This window comes from Scedosporium apiospermum (assembly GCF_000732125.1).
Source record: "Scedosporium apiospermum strain IHEM 14462 chromosome Unknown SEQ_SAPIO_0132, whole genome shotgun sequence".
Lineage (NCBI taxonomy): Eukaryota > Fungi > Ascomycota > Sordariomycetes > Microascales > Microascaceae > Scedosporium > Scedosporium apiospermum.
Window position 1 is genome coordinate 1,964,810 of NW_015971833.1, and position 18,525 is coordinate 1,983,334.

At 50.6% G+C, this 18,525-nt stretch overlaps 4 protein-coding genes and 1 pseudogene across 4 annotated transcripts; 3 read left to right on the top strand and 2 right to left on the bottom strand.

The window, feature by feature from the left end:
• Positions 1–1,008: 1,008 nt before the first annotated feature.
• On the top strand, positions 1,009–2,597 carry SAPIO_CDS9271 (Uncharacterized protein; the record flags this gene model as incomplete). The annotated part of the gene is made up of 4 exons (XM_016790710.1): positions 1,009–1,210; positions 1,284–2,305; positions 2,373–2,510; positions 2,577–2,597. The coding sequence occupies 4 exons, from the start codon at positions 1,009–1,011 to the stop codon at positions 2,595–2,597; spliced, it is 1,383 nt and encodes a 460-aa protein (XP_016640013.1).
• Positions 2,598–5,377: 2,780 nt separating this feature from the next.
• Positions 5,378–6,190, bottom strand: SAPIO_CDS9272 (annotated as a pseudogene; the record flags this gene model as incomplete).
• A 725-nt stretch (positions 6,191–6,915) lies between these two features.
• SAPIO_CDS9273 (uncharacterized protein) lies at positions 6,916–10,190 on the top strand (the record flags this gene model as incomplete). Its single annotated transcript, XM_016790711.1, has 3 exons — positions 6,916–6,981; positions 7,057–9,160; positions 9,406–10,190. 3 exons carry the CDS (start codon positions 6,916–6,918, stop codon positions 10,188–10,190), a joined length of 2,955 nt encoding a protein of 984 aa, XP_016640014.1.
• A 1,195-nt stretch (positions 10,191–11,385) lies between these two features.
• SAPIO_CDS9274 (uncharacterized protein) lies at positions 11,386–12,402 on the bottom strand (the record flags this gene model as incomplete). The annotated part of the gene is made up of 4 exons (XM_016790712.1): positions 11,386–11,492; positions 11,544–11,969; positions 12,029–12,161; positions 12,229–12,402. The coding sequence occupies 4 exons, from the start codon at positions 12,400–12,402 to the stop codon at positions 11,386–11,388; spliced, it is 840 nt and encodes a 279-aa protein (XP_016640015.1).
• Positions 12,403–16,523: 4,121 nt separating this feature from the next.
• SAPIO_CDS9275 (uncharacterized protein) lies at positions 16,524–17,094 on the top strand (the record flags this gene model as incomplete). Its single annotated transcript, XM_016790713.1, has 2 exons — positions 16,524–16,802; positions 16,924–17,094. 2 exons carry the CDS (start codon positions 16,524–16,526, stop codon positions 17,092–17,094), a joined length of 450 nt encoding a protein of 149 aa, XP_016640016.1.
• Between the last annotated feature and the right edge of the window lie 1,431 nt (positions 17,095–18,525).

Below are 18,525 nucleotides of genomic sequence, written 5' to 3' on the forward strand. Positions count from 1 at the left end.
ATTGGACTAGGCAACGGGACGTCTCAAAGTTGATGCAAAAATTTGGTCAAGATGGAGAAATCAAAGCCTTTGCTTGCAAATTGGAAGCCCGATGAGGGTATTCCACATTTTGGAGGAAAGCAGCTTTCATCTCCAAGTTTATATACTTCATTCATCCTACGTCTGAGCTCGAAGGTATTCACCACGAAACCCCATGAGTATCGTTTCCCCCCCACTACTTGCAAGGATTAGGGTCGTCCTTAGCTTGAAATCCTAACCAGTCAAATCTCCTGCGACTCACATTCCGTCGCAAAGGGTCGGATGCATGGTTGCACCAGCTTCCTTCGCCCAGGATCCCTTTCGGTAGTTGGATGTTGAGCCTTATCCCTCCTATCCCTCTAGGTGTGCGGTCATCTTCCTAGTTGTGGAGTAGACATCGCTTCCCCAGAGTTACCCCAGATTGTTACTACAGATTACTCCATGTCTGGGCACGTCGCCAGCGATACCCCAGCTCCGCACCTTAAGCAGCAGCTAGCGTCAACGACTTGACCATTTTTGGATATCCTTCGGCATTTTCCCCACATCTTAAATCTAAACTCGGTTTGCTGAACATTTGCCGAGACTGCACAAACCCAATATTTCGAGGTGGGTGGCAGACGAAGCATCCGTTAACTCCCCAAACTCCCCTAGCGCCTTCCCCTTATCTCCCCGCTCGTCTTGCCATGGCGGCCCCACTCGGACCCGAACCCGAAGAGGGCGGATGTACAGTTGTAGCCTTGTAACCCACACAGAGGAGGTGGATTTCGGTAGATGCGGGCATCTGATTGCTTCCCCGCAAACTCTTTTGAGGATTTGCGTCGCAACCGGTCGTTAAGATTTCCGGCGAAAATTCGGGACGGCACATTGGAAACGCCGAGCAAGGAAAGGATTTTTGGCATTTTAAACGAGAGGTCCCCTCTCGCCGCTCCGGTAGAAAGGTTGAGGAGTCTAAATTGGGACAGGATTTCAACCCAGCCAGAGTCTATCATCATGCAGAATCTTCCTTTGTCAGTCATAGTGCCAGGGCTCCTGGGGGCCGGTGCGTTTGTGGTGTCCATCTGGCGCGCCTTCTTTTCTGGTCTAGCGTCTGTTCCTGGGCCACTCCTCGCGAGGTTTACAGACCTCTGGTACACCTTCCGTATCTACTGTGGTCATTTCGAAAAGGATAGCCTCGAGCTTCACAAGAAGCACGGTGCGTTCTGCTACGATTATCCATCTCTATAATCATGACTCGATTCCGTGCTAATGCTGTCGGTTTGTCAAAGGTGCCATTGTTAGATATGGCGTGAATAGGTACAGCATCTCCGATCCCATGGCAGCCAAGGTCATCTACGGCACCGGAAGCAAATTCACCAAGTCTTCGTGGTACGAAACATGGTCAAATCCCCACCCAGATGCCTGGAACATCTTCGGAGACCGCGATCCAAAGCGCTATGCCCTCAACCGTCGTCAGTACCAGAATACCTATAGTATGTCTTCCCTCGTCAACTATGAATCGTACGTCGATGACTGCGCGGACCTACTCTGCCAGAGGCTCGAGGAGATGAGTGCTAAAGACGGCTCGGATGGGGCTGGGGCCGTCAACATGGGACACTGGCTTCAATGCTACGCCTTTGATGTCATCGGGATGATTACCTACTCGAAGCGAATGGGCTTTTTGGACTTCGGAGAGGATGTCGGAGATGTGATGCGGAACCTCGAGGATCATCTCGCCTACGCCACTCTCGTGGGCGTGTATCCCTGGCTACATCCCATCATTTTCAACATCCGCAATTGGCTTGCCGGTTCCCGAGGAAAAGGAAGGCAGTTCATCCTAAACTTTACTCAGGATTGCATGGCTGCTCACCAAGCTAAGCCCAAAGCTCAAATAGCAGAAGAGGGCTTGAAGACCAGGGACGGGGATCAGGGAGGGACCCTCGACTTCCTCTCGAAGTTTATGCAGAAGCACGCAGAAAACCCCGAAGTCTTCACTAGCTACCACGCGCTGGCCGGATGCACTTCGAACATGGTTGCCGGGTCCGATACCACCTCCATCAGCCTGAGCGCAATCTTGTACTACGTCCTGCGCAACCCGGACGTTCTAAAGAGGCTCCAGCAAGAGGTCGACGAGCACTGCCCACAGGACAAGTCCTCACCTCACATTACCTTTAGCCAAAGTCAGGACATGCCGTATCTGCAGGCAGTTATCAAAGAGGCTCTGCGAATGCACCCGGCGACCGGCTTGCCGCTTGAACGGATTGTCCCAGAGGGCGGTGTAACCATTAGCGGAGTGTTTTTCCCCGAGGGGGTATGTACCATACACCCTTGCTCTTTTGAAAGTTTCTGTCGTCGCTGATGCCTGGATGATTCTGTAGGTCACTGTGGGAATTAACAGTTGGGTCGAGCACAACAATAAGTCCATATTCGGCGAGGACGCAGATGTCTTTAACCCCGATAGGTGGCTCCAAGAAGACAAGGAGAGGGTAGCCGCAATGACTCGTCACTGGATGCCGGTAGGTCTCTCCAACCCCAGACACACCGCACGAGAATATCTAGTATTTTTCTTTGGTGTCTAACAGCTCTCGCTCAGTTTGGTCTAGGATCCCGAACCTGCATTGGACGCCATATTTCGATGTTGGAGATGTCAAAGCTAGTGCCGAGACTCATTCGGGACTTTGAAATGGAAATATGCGACAAGGGACGATGGCAAACGCAGAATTACTGGTTTGTGAAGCCGAAGAATTTTAGGGTAATGGTTCGCCCAAGGGTGGTGAAGCCCTGACTGTGATCGAGTTGGGGCAAGGGCGAGAAGAATGGATTGTAAATAGACTGTTTTCTCTTTCTAGAGAACGTCCCCGGCCCATCAAAATAAAAGATGGAGGACGCGTGTACCCTGTCCCTGATGCGAATATAAGTAACCCGCCTGATCGCTACAGCCGAACCAAAAGATATCAAATGCATCAATTGCTTTAAGTGTCGCGGCTAGCGTCACTTGACTGTTGAGTCTTACGTAGCCACTGCGCCGAGCTGCCTTTCACAATGCGGAATGTGTCCGTCAAAGAATCCCCGACAACTCCTGCCGAGCGATCTGGGGGAGTAACTCTAGATGCTGTACAACTCTGAACTTTTCCTTCTTTCTTTTCGCTACACCAAAATGGTCAGAGAGAGCTAATAGGTCTTGTCTAATACTACTAAAATCAGAACCTGCCTCTTGTAGGATTTCCACTTCTCAGTCGGTGTTTGCCAAACGTGTCCTTAGCCTCCCCATTAGTGCCCTTCGATACGAGCTGCTGAACGATCGGGTCACGGCCCTTCGAAGCGGCATAGCTCAGCAGATAATTGTCACCCTTCATTATCCCTTGCGTCAGTACCACGGTCGAGGAATAGTTAGACCAAGATATCGTCATCATCACTGACGACGCACCAGAGAGCGTTGATCTTTTGCTTCTGGACAGCTGATCGAGCTTTCCGATCCCCCCAACTGACATCTGATTGCGGATCTCGTCGACCATATCAGTGTACCCATGAAGCACTCCGATCAGAGTTTTGATACTTGCCCAGCAGTCCGGCCCCACAGTACTTGCTAAGACGTACCAGCCATCAAATATCTCGTCCACGTTGTCCATTGTCCATCAGCAGTCTTGCCACAGGCTCATCCCTGTTCCTGGAAGCCCGAATGAGTGCATCGCGTCTGATAGGCTTTTTTTTTTGGCTTGTCGGCCGACTCGACCAGTAAGTTATCGATAGCTCCGTGGCTATCTTAGCGGGAAATTGGCAGCGCGTGGACAATAGCGCAATCTCTTTTCTCGCAGCTCGAGGCTTTTTCACGCAATAACCTGACTGTTGTTTCATGTCTCCCTAACGCTGCAAGCCTGAGGGCTTCCCGGCGGGCCCGGGAGCCCAGGCCCACGTCCGCAACCTTGTCAAGTAGCATCTTAACGATAGTATCAAATCCCTTCTGGCTTGCAAGCTCGAGAGCCCTGCGTATCCAGTGGCCTCTTATGACCGAGTTTGCACCCCTGTCAAGCAGTAGCTTGACAATAGTATCGTCTCCCCTTTTGACTGCATGGCATAGAACCGACGGGTGACTCTGGCCTGAGTGGAATATGGGGTCCGGGTCTGCACCGAACTCAAGAAGCAGCTCGACGATGGCTTCATGGCCTCCCACAGTAGAGTACCAGAGCCCAGTTCCACCATCACCATCAGGGGTGTTAGGATTTGCACCACTATTGAGTAGCTGCCGAACGACGTCCACATGTCCATGGGCGGAAGCTTGACAGAGAAGTGTTCGGCCATGTTTGCATCCCTCGACATCGGCGTGGTTTGCAAGCAGAAGCTTGACGACTGAGCCATGCCCGTTGGAAGCCGCATGCCAGATCGGCGAGATTCCGTCTTTGTCCTTCGACGTAGGATCAACCCAGCCAGTTTCAAGTAACATGCTGACAATGCTCTCATGGCCATTCTTGGATGCGTACCACAAAGCGGACCTCCCTTCTTGATCCTTTAGATCAGGGTGAATTTTACCCGAGCTAAGAAGCATTCTAAAAATGACTGCATGGCCTTCCTCTGCTGCATGGGAAAGCACTGATTGGCCCTTGCCATCTCTCAGATACGTTCGAGTATCTCTTCGGGACAGCAGCTGGCTAACCAATGCGACATGTCCGCCACGGGCAGCAAGAGACAGCACTGTTCGTCCCGAAATATCCGTAGTGTTTATCGCAATGTCGCTTCGACCTAGTAGAAGCCAAACAACGTCTTCATGACCTCGAGCCGACGCATATGCGAGGGGTGAGTATCCATTGCTGTCTTTCGAGTTGATGTCGACCTCACGAAAATTTAGTAACAACTTGACAATACGTCCACTCCCAGCTTCTGCAGCAAATGAAAGCGGAGTCCGCCCTTCGCCGTCTTTGAAATCAACTTGTATGTTGGGGAGAGCTAGGAGTCGTCTTACACCGTCATCATCACCCTTTGACGCGGCATGGGAGAGCCTCTGTTCAGGGGATATAATATCTTCTTTATTCCCGGAGATGACGCTCCTTAGCAGTTTATTTTCTAGATGCATTGGCTGTAATTCTTGGCTTGGGGAAACAGCTCTCCATAGCGAAGCCTGGTCTCGTAACCTGATGCAGAGGTTTCTTGTCGGATATTGCGACGGGCTGAACTGTTTGAGATTGATCAGCCTAAGCTCTTCAGGCATAATACACCTTTCAAAATATTCCATGGTGAGGAACGAATCCTGGAGGTAGATCCCAATCAAGTAATCTTGCATGCCAATCTCGGTACAGTTTAGAATAATGAGGCCCATTCCACGCGGACCTTCCGCAATGAAAGGCGCGTCCATGTGAATCCCCTTGTTCGTTATGGTGAGCGGACTGTTTTATGGGGTGAGACGATTCCACGAGATGATGCTCCCCGAGTGCTTGAAGGCATCAGGGCTAACAGCGAGAAGTCCACCGGAGCCATTGGCAGGCTTAGGGTGTCTCCACGCAAAAAGGCTGTGGTCATCCGAGACTTTCATAATTTCCTCGTGGAGCCTGAGGAAGGCTTTCACGCCCTCTCCGTAGAGCAAAGGCATGTTGATGCCGAATATGCCCATCAAACAATAGGCTTGGTCCTCTATCCTTGAAGTTTTTCGACCCGCCGCCCACGACGTCCTCTGCGCGACGCTGGCGGTCTTGAGGTGTTTGGTGCCATCCAGAATGGCTTGGGGGATTCTAGTGCGCTCTGATATGCTCTTTCCGAGGCTTGTCTTGGTGCCCAATCCTTTCCAGTCCTTGTTGAAAAATACCATGTTGGAGGGTGCGACGAGCTCCTGCAGCGTCCATCCGCGAGTGAACCATTTGCTCTGCGTGAATTGTGACACTGATGAGATATCAGCAAGGTACGCATAGCAGACCTCGGCTTCTTGACACCATCGATACATAGAGTTGATGGCCTCAGACAACTCTGCGCTGCTCGACTTGTCAATGCAGCATCCGTCTATCCAGATGTAGTCGTACCCGTTCTCACGAGCCACAGAGCACGAGTTCTTGACTTTGTCGTAACCTTTCATATTCGCTGCTCTGCCCTGTTCCATATCCTGGAATATAACCTCTTCTTGCTCCCAGGTATGGGACAAGATAGCGTACGGGGAGGTACTGTCATCTGCGAACTCTGTGAGCTCGATGCGATCGGTATCCAATAGACGCATGGCTGGTAGGGGGTATCAAGAGCTGGCCCCAATGATTAAACGGAGAATCAGAAGCAGGGAGGGGAAAAAGCAAGGGCCGTGTAAGAAACCTTAACGGTACGATCTGTCTATGCGCGGAAGTGGCGACACATAACGCGAGGTCCTTCGACCTCAGTATACTTTTTGTCCGAAAGCGTAGTAGATAGAATCGTGACAAGACTAGACTTGGGACTATTTCGGCGGGATGAGGGATGAGGATTCAGAGCGAATGCCTAGGACAGGGCTAAAGAGTCGGAAAGAATGCGCCATGCCGCAAAGAAAACTCCAATACGGAAAAGTGGCGCAGAATATCGCCCGCCAAGGATGGAGAAGCGTCGTGGCTACAGACGTGCAGATGCAGGCAGGCAGGCAGGCTACCAATCAACCACCAGGAGCTGGGAGTCAAATCAATATTGCTACCCGAACTGGTTACGATTCCTAGTGGTGCCATGCACTGAGATGATTCCTCTGATAGACTCAGCCACACACCCGCAAACTCCGCTCTTTACAGTGATGTTTGAAAAGTACAAGTTGGGCTTTCCTGTTATACGAATAAAAATTGCCTTACCAAGTAGTTGGACAGGGTGTGGGAGAGGACTCTTGGCCGGGGTCCTCGTTACACACTGGCAGCCAGCCTGCATTTAAATAGCTCAGCTTCTCACCTGCAGGCTGAGTCTAAATCTTTCCTCTCACTTCATCTGACCAACATGGCAGACACTGAAGACAAATCCAGCCTGACACTTGTCGGTGTCGACAGTACACAGAATGGCGAGGTAAGAACTGACCTTTAGGATTGCTTCATCATACCCCGTACCGGCACACTAATAATAAGTTACCTCATCGAGTAGAGGTCGCTCTGCGACCGGTGCATAAGCGTCGGCTTCAGCTTGGACAAATTCATTGTTAGCAAGCCAACAGTTGTCGTGGATATAGTCCAGAATCGCTACGGCTACGAGCCACGGAAGTCGAATGATAATTTTCGCCTCAACTCGGGCGCCAGCCTGAAGAACTTTGCAACCTTGCGGGAACTCCAGGAGAGCCGAGTTAACTGCGCGTTCTGCGACCTTGTTTTCCGCGCGATCGAGCGCTACAGTGGAAGCACAGCAGTCGATGACACCACTTCGTGCTCCCTGCGCTGGGAGGTCCACGGCCGGGAGGCCGACTCGCGGTCTGCCTTTGCTGTTAACAGCACGAGGCGGATCCGGTTCACCTGGAACGAGAAGCTGGGTCATACGCAGGAGGTCTATGTGATCTATGTCGCGCCGAGGGACGCCCTGCGGCCGAATTCGGACGCCATTTCGAGATGGGAGCGGGAGACGCTCTTCCTTGGACGCGATTTCGGTGATCAAAAGGAGAAGCAGGCCCTCATCAAGAGTTGGCTTGATCTCTGCATCCACGACCATCGCGATGAGTGTCGTCACACGCATGACAGTCAAGATGAGTTCCGGAAGCTGATCGAAGAGACCTACTTTGGCATCATTGATGTGGCCGACATGCAGCTCAAGTCCCTACCTATCAGCGCCAACGGAGAACCAGAGCCTTATGTTGCGCTAAGCTATGTGTGGGGTCGGAAACCGCACGATGATCCGCCATACGTTACGAAGCGGGCAAACATCGTGACCCATATCCTACATGGTGGTCTTGAGACGGCGTGGGAGAAGCTACCGCGGACAATCCAGGACAGCATCCTCTTAGTGAGCCGACTTGGCTATCGCTACTTGTGGATTGACTCGCTGTGTATTGTTCAGGACAGCGACAGCTCGTGGCAACTCAACGCCCAAGCTATGCATTTAGTCTATGGTCATGCTCTGTTCACAATCTGTGCAGCTGATGGACGCGATTGCTCGTCAGGTCTACGTGCGGCGCAGCCAATCTTGCGAGCCTTGGATCCAGGTCCATTTGGCGGCAGCCAGGAAGCATCAAGAGATTTTGACGATCCACGGCCAATATGCGCCGATGTTGGCAAAGGTTTGCGCCTCATGGTAACGCGGCCGCTTGAAGCCATGATTAGCGACTCGGAATGGGATACACGCGCGTGGACGTTCCAGGAGCGAATCCTTTCTCGCCGCTGTCTCATCTTCGCTGAGGGGCGTGTCTTCTTCCAGTGTCGCACCACCTGCATGTCCCAGGACATCTACTCGGACGGGAACAGGAAAGGCTGGTCGCTGGATCAAGCCAACTCACCGCTTAGAACGCTTCGCGAACTACAGCAGCGCCCGCTTTGGCTCTATTTGATGTACATTCGCATGTACACAGGGCGCCAGCTGACGAAGCCACGGGATGTCCTAGCCGCCTTTAAAGGCGTAGAATGGCTTCTGGAGGAATATATGGAAGCTCCGGCGCTGTTCGGTCTGCCGACTTCCCACTTCGACCTGGCCGTCCTCTGGAGCCCTCTGGAGGCGGTCCGACGAAGACAGCCCAGAACGCCGTCGGGATCTGGCACATCATGCGTGCAAGACGCCCTGGGAAACTGCATCTGCAAGGTCGAGCAGGAGTCCTTTGGGGGGAATGACTTCCCGTCGTGGTCCTGGTCAGGCTGGATGAACGGCAAGAGCGAGTATCAGTCGAGCATGCTTGAAGGGTGCTTGGTCGATGTGCGCGACTGGCTCACTCACCATACCTGGATCCAGTGGCATATTCGCGACGAGACAGGACACTTGCGGCCTTTGTGGGGTATGATTTCTCACAAGACTAACGAATACATAATTAACCACCGCGCCGGCACGAAGGAGGATGAGCGATGGATGGGCTACCCAGGCATAGAAGATGCCCAGCCACTGTTCATCCGTCCACTGTCTCCGCCTCCGCCTCCGCCTCCGCCTCCCGACCTTGGCGAGCTGCGCTACCACTATCGTGATGTATCCCCGCCCCGACCTAGAGGGCTAGAGTCTCCACCCGATAGACGCCTAATGCGGCTCGGAGACTTATTGGTCAGAGTCCTAGAAGTCCTTGGTGTCTTCCGGTTCTGGTGGTGGTTGTGGAAAGGCGGAAACTGACCCCATTTTCACTCTCGTAGTCGCAGTCGCACTCGCAGTCACTCTCGCAATCGCTCCCGCAGTCACTCTAGCAGCGGCCGTGTCGTTCAACATGTTGATCGCGAACATATAACCCGCCGTCCCCGCATGTCTCCACCAGATCGTTCGTCTCCCTTGCCCTAGAAATCCAGAGTAGCACAGCCCTGTTAACACTCAGTATAGATAACCGCTGGAACACAACCTCCTGGAGAGGGCCCCCCAGTGATAGAAGCAATATGGATTTTGAGCGTGTGACTAATTCGGCATACGTGAATAATGGAACGACCATGTCAAGGAATGAAAGGGAAGCTGATTTTAAGAGGCAGCGCCGTGTCACCCTGGTCGATCCCCCTGAAGACATCCATGGCGGACACGACAAATACGGCCGACACATTCGAGCGGACGTCTCTGCGATGCATGATGAGAAAACGCCCATGTTTCAGGCGATTCTTCCCGATAACCCTTTTGGGGTTATACGCGACAAGGCTCGGGATCCGCCCACGGACCGCTGTAGAAGCCCTAATAGAATGGGCAAGGGGTCTCGGATGACATACATGCCTATTCTCCAGTTTAAAACCTGGCGCACCGAGCTCCACGTCACCATCCGTGACGGCAACTTCGAGAGTAGCGTCAGACCAACAAACACAGGGCTGTGCCAGTGCGACATCCTCGACAAGCCGAGCGACTGGTGCGGTGCCATCGTTCTCGATGAGGAGTGGATTCGCGATCGCCAGGGTAACGTCTTCCAGTTTATTGCTCTATCGGGTGCGGAGTGCTTCACGCAGGAAGAGTGCCCGGTCTGGACGTACTACATCCCTAAGGAGCGAGATGAGTCTGAGTGGGATTTGTATTTTGTGCTGCTGTTGCAACGAGATATAGAGAGGGGTGTCTGGGAGCGCGTTGGGCTTGGGAAGGTCTTCCAGGCGGCTTCTCGGGACCGATCTTGGGCCGAGATCAAGCCTGGGTAGCAATTGTAATTGAAGAGTCCCTAGATTGCTGCCGCTCAAGTTTGTCCAGACTTAACCATGCCCGCAATATAACTCGAATTCTCTTAGTGTCCACCTAGTATCATCATGTCAATTCCCAAGGTTTCCTTCCATGAAGTCTGTCGGAAAAAGCGAACTTGGGCACCAGAAGACTTTCCACAGGTGCATACCAAGAATGTCAGAGGGTTAGCGACGTCACAGCCGCGCAAAGGCCGGTATTCCACAGGCCCATCTCCGGCCGATATGTCATCCGGGAGCCCACACGACGTGAGGGCCTGTCAACTTTTAATTTTGGGCCGCAGGAGAATGCCGGGTAGGCGAGGAACCCTCGGGTGAGCTAAGAAAGCGGGACGGCAGTTGATTGCCACGTACTACCAGCTCCATGCAATTCTTTCTTAATAACCGATAGGGACTCATCTCAGAGTTGTCGCTACTGCCACAGAACAAGGAGGAGGATGACGAAGAAGAGCTGGAGGTGAATGACATTATTCCTGGCAAGGGCAAGGGCCTTGCTATTCTCCTATACGGTATGCATCCCCTCACCGCGTCTAGCTTCTTTTTATATCCGGGGATCGCAATTACGGTTCGGCCCTCGGCCCTTCGCCTGGCTACTACCTCCAGAGTCCGGACTGAGCGTTGTGATCGAGGTACAGAGGATGTAGAAGATTGTTCAGCTCCGTTCCACCTGGAACTAAACGCCCACTATTGCGTTCTAAGCAGTCGGGAATCAGGAGCGGTGATTACTTTTATTAACCCCGCTGAACTTGCACACTTGCAGAAACACCATCACATGCTAAAAGAGAATGGAAGACAATGTACTTGTAGAAAAGAGGAGGGGGAGGGGCAAAGGCCAGGCAGCGCGACGAGGCGCGATCCAGGTGAGTTAGGTGGCGTTCATATTTGCCAATAGGAGGTGGTCAGCAAACCGTTCGTGCCATTTACACGTTTCATTATCACTTTAACGTGTTTTGTAGGTAACCAGTTCGAAGATGAATACGTGTAGTGGCGTTCCGATTCTACAGTCGTGCAGCGAGTGATAAGGTGCTACGCAGTTCTAGCTCTGAAAGAGGCATTTATTCAGAGCTTCTGATGTTGCTATTTTATTTTATTTTTTTTCTATTACACTCCTTCGCCTAATCTCGGACGAGACGTAGGACCAAGCCTTCGCAGAAGCACCCTACTCGAAAATGACCTTGTTCTTCAGTGTTCCAAATCCGTGAAGCTCCACCTCCATGATATCATTGTGCTGGACAAAGCCTTTAGGCTCCAGGAACAGCCCCACTCCTGAATGGGTTGGTTAGTTGGCTCACTGTAAAACAGCCTTATATTACTCACCACTAGGGGTCCCCGTCATGATAATTGTTCCCCTTCTGAGCATCGTTCCCCGGCTCAAATGATGAACAATCTGCTTGACAGTCCAAATCATGTCATCTGTCGAGGTTTCTTGCCGCTTCACCCCGTTAACACGGGTAGTATAGAATAAGGCCTGAGGATCCGGGACTGCTTTTCTGGTGCAAATTGCTGGGCCAATGGGCGCAAAACCATCAAAAGATTTAGCGTAGCAGAACTGACCCCCGCTGACGTCGGGAAGCTGGAAGTTCCGTGCACTGATGTCGTTCCCAATCGTATAGCCAAGTACGTAGTCGAGACCGTCAGCCTCAGAGACGTTCTTAACGTCCTTCCCTATCACGATCACCAGCTCACCCTCATAGTCCAGCATGGGCGTGGCATCAGGGTGGACGTGAACATCATCATACGGACCTTTTGTTCGTGCCTATCAGCGCATTCGCTCTGTGTATTATTCTGTATAAATAGCTTACCGGCGAGCGCAGTCGGGAGTTTCATGAAAACCACGGGATACGGGGCGATTGTCAGATTAGCTTCTTTCGCGTGCTCCTTGTAATTGAGGCCGATGCATAGAATGGCTGGTGTAGACTCAAGAGGGCACAGAACCTTCGGCCATCCGTTGTCAGTATGACACCGTCGGTATCAGTGGAATTCCCGCGTCGTGTTCACCTACCTTGGCTACTTTTGCCACTGCAGTAGATGGACGTAAACCGCCATCAAAGGGATCTCCTTCCAGGAGCTTGACCGTTGCACCTATAAGGTCGACGGCAAGGTCTCTCTGGGAGGGCTCTCCGTAGTGAATTATGCCCCTGTCATCTTGGAAGCGAATGAAGGTGGAAACCGTCATGATGATTCCTGGTAGAGTTAAATTTTAATGTTAGCAAATCTCTCGTGTGCACACTATTTGCCTATGTAATTCCTGCTGAGAGATGCTAACTATATATATAGTTAAGAGCGGGATCCACCTGAGAAACCTCAAACATCCCCGGAATGCTACAGTGGGGCCCAAAAAGTTTCGATCACTTTTTAATTACACGCCACGATTGCGTCACCCGCATTCTTCCTCCTCCATCTTTAAAAGATCATATTAGAATAGGGAAAAATATCGCAGCGGGAAGGTTCATCATGAAAGTGTTCTTGTCGTAGTTTAACCCCTCAATCCCTCCTCCTACACCCCGCATGCTCCGCTCTACCACCGGCCCGCCGCCCCGCTTGTTGTTCCCATGGTTGTTTGATTGTTCCGTTCCTTCTCTTCTCCGAGCATCTTGTCGACTGTCCGTGGCCCAGTGGGATTGAATATACGTCTGCCTTCAGCCCTTCACCATAATGTGTACAATGCGCTTTATGTAGAAAGATCGATACCACGCCAAATCAAAATTATAGAGCATGCCTGGACTATTCGCTTTGATCTCAATATAATATTCTCTTCCGATATGAAGTTCTTGCACTCATTTATACTACACGAAGCTACTTTTCCATTTCCCGTACTCCCGCGCACTATCCGCCATGACATCAAACCCCAATAGCTGCGATTGATATGCAGTATCCGCCCATTGCCATCGAGAGGGGTCGACCCAGTTGACGGCGCGAAGGTCGGCGTCTCGCGCACGTTGTTCCGGACCATCCTTCATATGGTACATTTTTCGGTTGGCCACAGCCCCTTGTACGTTCAAAGTAGTCCGAGGCTTGCGGAGGCTTTCATATAGTTGAAGTATTGAGGGTATCTTCTGCAAAACTTCATGGTGGCTGAAGTCATCCGATAGCCTTGTTAACAAGTAACCCAATACCGCGCCGTCTTCGACGGCCATTGCGGCACCCTGCGCTTGATATGGCAAGGTAGGATGGCAGGCGTCGCCCAGAATAGCAACATTGTTTCGGCACCAACTATCAAGTTCTTCATGGTGGCAAAGCTTCCACTTCAACACACGGGGAACACAGGAAATCATGGTTGTCAGAACTTCATCCCATCCGTGGAAGGTTTGCCTCATTTCTTCCAAATCTCCATTGGCCTGCCGGGTACCTGAAGGAAGGTTGTCAGGGCGTAGAAGCACCAAGTTGTACTCCCGTCCTCCTCGAACCGGGTATAGGACGCAGTGTTTGTCCGGTCCTATCCAGACACAGGGTATGTTGCGCCCAATGAACTCATTAACACGCTTGTTACCTAAGGATTGAAGCATTGCGGTCGGAAATGTGGCTCTGTAAGCTAGATCTCCTGTCTCTACAGGTGGTGAGGGTCGCCCAAGAATAAGGTCGCGAAAACGAGACCACAGCCCTGCCAAATGTCTTAGTTCATCGCCCCAATCCTGATCCATCAGAGGTACTCACCATCCGCGCCCACAATTACATCTCCAGACACAATCTCCCCATCCACTAAAACGACTTTAGTTTGCTCAAAATCGACGTCTTTCACTTCCGCCCCAAGGCGGATCTCAACCCCCAAATCTCTAGCCTGCTCCAATAATATCCGGTGGTAGTCTTCGCGGTGTGCGACCCTATGTTTCATTATCATGATCAGCGTCCAGTTATCCGAAAGTATAAAGCCTTGTCACATACAGCCAAGGAGCCCCGTACTCTCGCTCCACCTTCTCACCGCATTCACGGCTCAAGAGAAGTTCCCCATTCGAGTATCGACGGAGTTCTAGGTTATCAACTCTGACAGCATCTTTCAATAATTCCTCTAAGAGGCCCAGGTGTTTCATGATCCGAGACGCATTCGGTGGAATTTGAATCCCTGCTCCTACCTGTAGTTACATGCGACTCTCTGTCAGTTAGAAGAATGTCCTAAGCGCTGCAGAAGTGGTGAACTGCCAAATGGCCCGCTATTGTTGAACTCACGGCAGCAATTTGCGGCGCCCTTTCCAAAACAACCACATCTAAATCATGTTTTTTACACACAACCGCACAGGTTAACCCTCCAAGGCCTGCGCCGACGACGACAACCCTTAACGGAAACGATGGCGGTTTCGGAACAGCAATCATGTCTTGATTAAAATATCCGGAGACTTTTTCGTGGTGTCGTCTGATCATGCGGCTGGCTGATGGGAGAGCAAGCATATAAAATGTCGTGACCTGCGCTTTTCACAATAATAATCTTTATTCACCCGCAAAGAAACTAAGTGGTGTTATCCTGATAGGTAGTAAAGGTCCTGCGATGACCCCGGGGAAAATCTGGTATTCGCCGAGGATGGTTGAACAATTCAAATTAGCAACACACCCATGGGGAACTTTTTTGGTTCCACCTACATCCCACTGTGGTTGTCCTACTGTGGGTGTCCCACTGTGGATGTCCGTCCCACTGTGGGTTTGGCCTCTATCCACCCGCCGGAAAGCGCAAAAGTGGGCGGTGGAGACAATTTCCTCCCCCATGGGTGGGTGTTTAAAAGTTGGGCTATCAATGGGATGCTTGTGGGCGATGTTACAATCCTAACACTAGCCCGTTGACGGTATCAGGTAGATACAACTGGTGACAGGATTGAGGTGGTTGTCTGTTGGTGGTAGAGTGAGGCAGTCAAGCAGTGTTCACGAGATATGGGTGAGAAGTGCGTATTCAAGTGTAGGGGTGTAGTTGTACTTGAATTGACTACTGGAGAGTCTCGAAGGACAAACTAGATACATGGTAGAGACTGTAGTTTATATAGACATTTCCCTTCCAAGCTCTCCCTGGATCACCTTAGCTCACCGTGATCCTGTACGATCCGGATCACTCCCGGATCACCGTGAGTACGGGTGATCTGCTACTCCCGTGACCTGGCGTATTCCCGTAGTTTACCCTTTTCTGCCGGCCTTGACCGCTCGGCCGTTCTGTCTGGCCATGTGTGGCCGTGACAGGCGAGGTCAAAGCCAAATGAAAAATTGGCAAGACATATATAATTACGTTAACGAACGGTAGCCGGTAGCTGCAACACTGGCGCACTGGATGAGTATTATTAAAAAGATCACATTAACCTAGTCCTAAAGCTATTTTTATCTTTTAGTACTCGTGCTACCCTCCCCCTATAAATTTTAAAATAATATTCTTTAAAAATATTATATTATAAATATATATAGTAAAATAAAATAAAAATATATTTAAGATAATTACTTAAGTACTTATTAAAATATTTTAACTATTTCTATTTTTTATTTATAATATTTTTTATAGATGTCTTTTTTGTAAAGTGACCTCGAAAATAAATTTGCGTTTGGGTGGGGACCCCCCTTTGGTGGGTGCGTAACACGAGTAACTAACTGTACGTACCAGAAAGCTCGAACGGAACCAGAATCTAGATGATGGTCACGTAGACGAAGGGAGACTAGCGCCTTGCTCATTTTCCACCACGATCTCTGTCTCCGTCTTCATAATCTCAATTGATTTATAGTGTTCACACATAGTCAACTGGCACCGCGGGAGTAAAAGACCCTTATGAACACTAGATCAACCTCCGCTCCCTGGCATGGCTCGTCCCACAATATAGCCACGTAACTGTTGACCAGATTTATTATACCAAAAAGAACCACTAACTAGTTGATCACCTCCAAAGTTCCAAAGCAGATGTTCAACTTTTTTTTTTTTTTTTAAAGTTATTGTGGGCGTCCTATATTATGACTTGGCCTGTGGTTTGATAGGCGGTAGAGCCTTGGCGCGGGCGATGTGATGAGGTGGGGGTCGAGGAGTGGACTTTTGCGTAGTCATTGTAATATACGGTTGCGAACCATTCAACAGCAGACCGCCTATTCAATTACCACTTAGTCTGGTCTCCCACCGTTCCCCACCGAAGTGACGGCTATCTACCTCGGCCAGAAGCGTCTCCGCTCTAAGAAACGCCTGTCGATGTCGCCATGCCACTTGAACGACGGCTGGGGACGAAGGAACATCAAAATGAGACCGCCAATTTAAATCCCAGTGCACGCACTTCCCTGCCTATCACTTATGTCCCAGCCAACCGCTTACTGACCCGTCTTCATCCCTCACTTCCTATACACGCAATCATGGGGTTCGAAATCAAGACGCGCTCAGACTTCGACCGGTACATCAAGGACTTCAACACCCAGAACATTGAACTGTATTCCCAGTGGTATGGCGACGAAGTCTGCATGATCATTCCAGGTAAAAAATTGGATGTGGTGGGCAAAGGGCCAGTCACTGGCTTCTTTGTCGAGGGAAGGAAACACGTGAACGAACACATCTATCCCAACCACGTGGTTCTGGACGAAGGTGGTCTTGCAGCCCACGTGACCATTTATTTTGTGCCGAAACACGACTGGCCTGTAAGTATACCCCTATCTACCTGGGTTTGTGGATTCAGTTACGCCCTCGTTTCTTTCCTGCTGCCCCTTACCCTCGCCCCTAGGATGTCATTCGTTTGTAAGTTGACCCAATATATTTCAGGCTAGCGAAGAATTCCCCGCTGCCAAGCTAGGCCAGGCTATCAACGCGCAGTACATCGTATTCTACCTCTTAGATGAGACTAAGCGAATTGGAAAGTTCTGGGCTGTCGAGGCTGGGACTAAATCAGTGGTTGATGCTTGGGACGAGATCCGATATACCCCCAATAACTAGTCAGTCTAGTGCGGATTGAGAGAACACTTTTGACCGTTTGTCTTTGAAGCGTGGGCGAAGATGCACTATGCCGGACTTGGCGACCGGCATGCCCACACGGTCCGCGATCGTTGTTGGCAAGGAGAATTCGTGAGCACCAAGGACTTTCAGTCGTTTCATAGCAACTGAATAGAAGTATTTCCAATAATCATCTTTGGCAACGATTAAGACGCAGAAAGTTTAGTTTCTATTCTCTTACTGAAACCCAACACTCTGGTCAACTTGCTTATCCCACTCATCCACATGAGTATAGCCCTCGGAAAGAGCCTGCAGAGCTTTGCGGTATGGAATTGACGCGGCTGCGCAATAGGCCCATGCGGATGGGCTCTTGATGCTTAAACCTCTTGAATTGAATGGCCAGAATGTCGTAACAATAGAACAACCTATGCTGCTCTTCCTCCTGGATGAGTCCACATCGCATGTGGACTGGGCAAAAATGTGCTATAGAACATGGGATAAGGTGGACTATCGATTGATCGATCAATTAATAAATAAACGCTGAGTGAGAGAACCGACCGAAGCTGACTATGTAATTAAAAGCATCGCTTCGGGCATTCTGAACCGTATTATGCTACTCCCCTGAATCTTCCAACAAGAGCACGTGTCTCATAGCTTCCTTAAGGGCCGAAGTACAATCTGGTTTCAGTTGCTCAGACCTCCACGCGATGTACCTGTCTGGCCTGACCAGAATACAGCCAGATTCCTCCACCTCGCGAAGACTTTCCCAATCAAAAAGAGGATCTTCGTAGTCCTGTCCAAAACCAATTGAGAATGCAACTATCTCTACACCCAAGGATGTCGCAACAGATTCTGCAGCTGCTTTCCATTCGCTTCCACCTATGCCTGTCAATAACGTGAAGCGGCCTTTCCCGGCGAGATCATGAGTCGAGATAGGCTCTGTCGGTATCGCCTTGTTCAGCCATGCATGAGGCAGGCGGCTTCCTGGAAACGTCGTCATATTGTACTCGCGAAGAACATCGTCGAAATCTGGCGGCGCTTGTTGCCCGTCAATGTAAATCGCGTCAGACGTATAGCGATGGTTCATCTCAATACCGATGCCCTGAAGCTCATATCCCGTCTCTTTAATAGCCTTCCGAAATCTAGCCCGCAACTCGTGGCCTTTTTTGCTCTCGTCTCGCAATAGCTGGATCCTCTCTTTCAACCCGGTGAGATCAGGTTTGAGATCTAAGCCTAAAACTTTCCATATTTCCATATGGTAATCCACGGCCATCATGGCTCTTTGCAGAATTAGCTAACGGTCAAGAAGAGATTCATTTCTGACTCCTACCTATTGGCAACATGTTTTCCTACTGGCTGTCTTTCTTGCGAGTATGTCTCTAACAGTTTTGGACTGGCTTTGCCTATTCTCGATATTAATTTGTGACATGCAGT